The sequence below is a fragment of the Physeter macrocephalus genome, chromosome 4 (genome assembly GCF_002837175.3).
Source record: "Physeter macrocephalus isolate SW-GA chromosome 4, ASM283717v5, whole genome shotgun sequence".
NCBI lineage: Eukaryota > Metazoa > Chordata > Mammalia > Artiodactyla > Physeteridae > Physeter > Physeter macrocephalus.
The window spans coordinates 130,156,930-130,160,603 of record NC_041217.1 but is presented as its reverse complement, the minus strand read 5'-3'; the positions used below and the strand labels follow the sequence as shown (position 1 = coordinate 130,160,603).

Here is a 3,674-nt window from a genome sequence, read left to right as displayed (position 1 = left end):
CAAAATTAGAAGTACAGATTCTACTGAATGCTTATTGCTTTCACACCATCATAAAGCGGAAAAATCCTAAGTTGGAACCTTCCCAAGTCTCCTAAGTCCGGCTGTCCCTACTCTATTTTTCACACTCTGCCTCAAGTCCTTGCCCTGTGACCCGGTCCCTACCGCAAGCTCTGCTCTTCCACTTATGGGAGGAGTTGCGGATTTCATTTTACAGCGGATGGGTTTACGAGGGGAGGGTAAATCAGAGAGGCTCCACCCATCTCACTGGAGGCCTAGGGGTAGGCGCTCCCCATTCCCCTCCCTCTCAGACCTGCAAGGAGGTGGGCTGGCCGCGAAGGGAGGGCCTTGTCCCCTGTCCCTTTAAGGAGGAGGGACGAGCACCGCTGAGAGAGCCTGCATTGCCCCGACCCGTCCGCGGCCTCACCACACAGCAGCTGCAGCCACAGCTCCGGTCGTCCCTCGCTTAGCAGAGTCCGCTCCGGCCCCAGGAAGCTAGTGGCCACCATGGTGAAGATCGTGACCGTTAAGACCAAGGCGTACCAAGACCAGAAGCCGGGCACGAGCGGGCTGCGGAAGCGGGTGAAGGTGTTTCAGAGCAGCGCCAACTATGCCGAGAATTTCATCCAGAGTATCATCTCCACCGTGGAGACGGCGCAGCGGCAGGAGGCCACCCTGGTGGTGGGCGGGGACGGCAGGTTCTACATGAAGGAGGCCATCCAGCTCATCGTCCGCATCGCCGCCGCCAACGGGGTAAGGGACGCGCCCGCTCTTCGGTCGCCCCCGTCGCCCGCCCGCCTTCTGCCTCACTCTTGCGGGGCCACTTCCGCGCGCGCCTCTTCAGTCTCCACCCCCACGCTTCTCTGCGCTCGCTCTTCCTGGCCTAGCGGGCCGGGCGGAGGTGGCCCAGGGCCGGACAGTGGCCACGGGGCACCGCAGAGCTGCTCTTCTGCCAGCTCCTCCCATCCTTCGTCGCCCCCCTAGCGGGCGGGGAGGCGCGAGGCGAGGAGGCGCGAGGCGAGGAGCAGGGCTTGACCTTGGGAGGCCCACCCCTCCGCCTCCTGCTCCTCCCTTCTCTCTCCTCCTCCCCCCCTCCTCCCCACGCCGCCGTCCAGGCCTCTGACCTTTACGTTAACCTTTTCTGCCGGTGAAGATCCAGTTACCGAGGAAAGTGCAGTCGCCTTAACAGGGAAAGGTTAGAGGCCGCCGCCTTGCTCAGAACCCCCTTGCATCCCGCCGGGTTGCCTGCTATTCTCGTCCGGGACTGGCGCTTCCCGCTGGCTGCGAGCTCAAGGCTTTGGGCATCCGCCCGCTGGTGGTCAAGCGCTCAGTTCTGAGGAGGCGGTCGCAAAGTCCCTTTCCCCGTCCCCTAAGTTTGCTGGGACGGAGCTTCTGCCTCTGCCCTGGAGCGGCCTGGTTGCTGGGGGGCAGGCTTTTGAAAAGGCTAGTCTTTGCTCGGTGTTGCTTCTGGATCTGTTCCACCGAGGGGGCTGGAGCTGAAATTCCATTAGAACAGAAAGCACCTACCCAAGGGCGCTCTTGTGTAAGCAGTCGTGGCAGACCAGGAAATTAACGCAATACCTTGGTTCTGCCACCACAGCTAAGGAACGTTAAATGAGTAATTGGGGCAGGTCCACTCAGGTGAAACCTTGAAGTAGACTTTTCAGTCAACCTGGTACGTTTGCGAAAATGCGGCTTTATAAAGTAGGTAAATTGGGGTGATTGTTTACTCTTATAAAAAAGTTTTCTAACGAGTTTTTTTTAAGTTTTCTTTTTTCTTTGTATATTTAACATAAGATTTGACTTAACACTCACCTCTTCTGTAACTCAGTAATATTTAGTAATATTTTTATCCATTTTAGCAATACTTTATTTATCTTAACATATTGAGTGCCATTTTGCCAAGCCCTGTGAAAAGTACTTCCCTGCAGTATCTCATTTATCCTCCTGTAGCCTTATGAGGTAGATGCTATTATAGGCATCTTCAAGATGCCAATGAGAAAACTGAAGCATAGGCAGGTTCAACAGGAACTCTAATGGCAGCACTGAGAATCTAGTATAGACCTGCTTGTTCCAAGGACTCGAACAGCTTCTGGGAATGAAGAGACCCCTGAGTCTAAAGATGTATTTTCCAGCTGTCTCTCAAATCTAAACTGGGAACAATCTACATCTGCCTCTCTGGGTCAAACATTTATAAGCATCGGTGAGAGAAGATTGTCTGGATTTGTTTTCTTTATGCTCCTGAGTTTTCAGACAACCTCACATTCCCTTGAAAGAAGAAGGAAGAATGAACAAGACCTGTATCCCAGTACAGCTCTTGTTCATTTCCCTGTTATCACCTATGTTGAACTTGCATTTCTTCAGCAAATACTGAGCCTATACTATGTCAGAGAACTGGGTGGAATAAAAAGATGATTTAGAAGCAAGACTTGTCCTTAAGGGGCTTACAGCATAGTGGGAATTTAAGGGGTCCAATTGGAAAACTGTCCATTTGAGAGTAGCGTGGGGTGGAAGAAAAGAATTAGTTAAGACTAAAAATATATGTTCTTAAAACCTCTTCGCCCTTTTGCTTCTACCCTGTTACTCCCCCCCCACCCCGCCCCTTTTAGCCAATCTTTGTAAAGGTTGTCTGCATTCACCATCACAGATTTCTTAACTCCTGTTCACTCACCACCTCACTGCAGTCTGGCTTCTGTTTCTTCCACCACTCCTCTGACGTTGCTCTTGCCAAGGTTACTGATGACTTTCTGGTTGCTAAATCTATTGCACACTGTTTAGGCCTTATCTTATTTGACCCGCCTGTTGCATTTGGCACTGCTGACTTTGTACTCTTTAAAAATTCTCATTCCCTTGCCTTGATCACTGTTTCCTGATTCTAGTCACACTTTTTGAGAGTTCCTTCATGGACTGCTTACTCTACCCACATCCTAGCTATTCCCTAGGTTTCCATCCTCAGCTCACTGTTCTCTGATTTTATTCTCTCTCTCCCTCATCCCTCACCAGGGATTTAAATATGCTGCTCTTTCTCTTCTGGTGCAGTCCAGATAGCATCTTCAGAAAGCCTTTCCCAGCAGCCGCTGTCTGCCCCTCTTCTCCCTTAACTGACCTTTCCCCATAGATACCTCTAGAATAGATGAAATTGTCAGTTTACATGTGACACTCCCTCGTACCTAAGGCAATGCAGCATTCAATGACTCCTTGTCCTGTTGCCCTGAATTATGAATTATGAAGTATATGGAAAATACTTCAAGTATATTCCAGCACTTAAAGCCAGCATATAGTTTATGACCCATACATTTATTTTCATTAAACATTTATTATGTGCTTACTTCTTATCAGTCATTGTGCTTAGTACTTGGGATATAATACATTCCTGCCCTCAGTAAATACATAGTCTAGAAGGGGAGGTAGACAGGAATAAGCAGACAGCACAGTGTGTTAGGTGTCGTGAGGGAGTTATGTGCCAGATGCTGAAGGGGCAAGAGCATGGCAGGCTGTACTTGGGAGCGGAAGGGGAAGCAAAAACGGTTTCACAGAGGGGTGGTAACAGGATTGAGGCTTACAGGATGAGTTGGAGTTTCTTTTTTTTCTTTTTTTTTTTTTTTGTGGTACGCGGGCCTTTCACTGTTGTGGCCTCTTCCGTTGCGGAGCACAGGCTCCAGGCGCGCAGGCTCAGC

At 50.5% G+C, this 3,674-nt stretch overlaps 1 protein-coding gene across 1 annotated transcript in view; it reads left to right on the top strand.

The window, feature by feature from the left end:
* The first annotated feature begins 213 nt into the window (after positions 1–213).
* Positions 214–3,674, top strand: part of PGM1 (phosphoglucomutase 1) — a 71,810-nt gene continuing 68,349 nt past the window's right edge. The window contains exon 1 of the mRNA XM_007127919.4: positions 214–750. Coding sequence (XP_007127981.1) covers positions 505–750 — 246 coding nt within the window. The 5' untranslated portion in view covers positions 214–504. The remainder of the gene's footprint in view (positions 751–3,674) is intronic.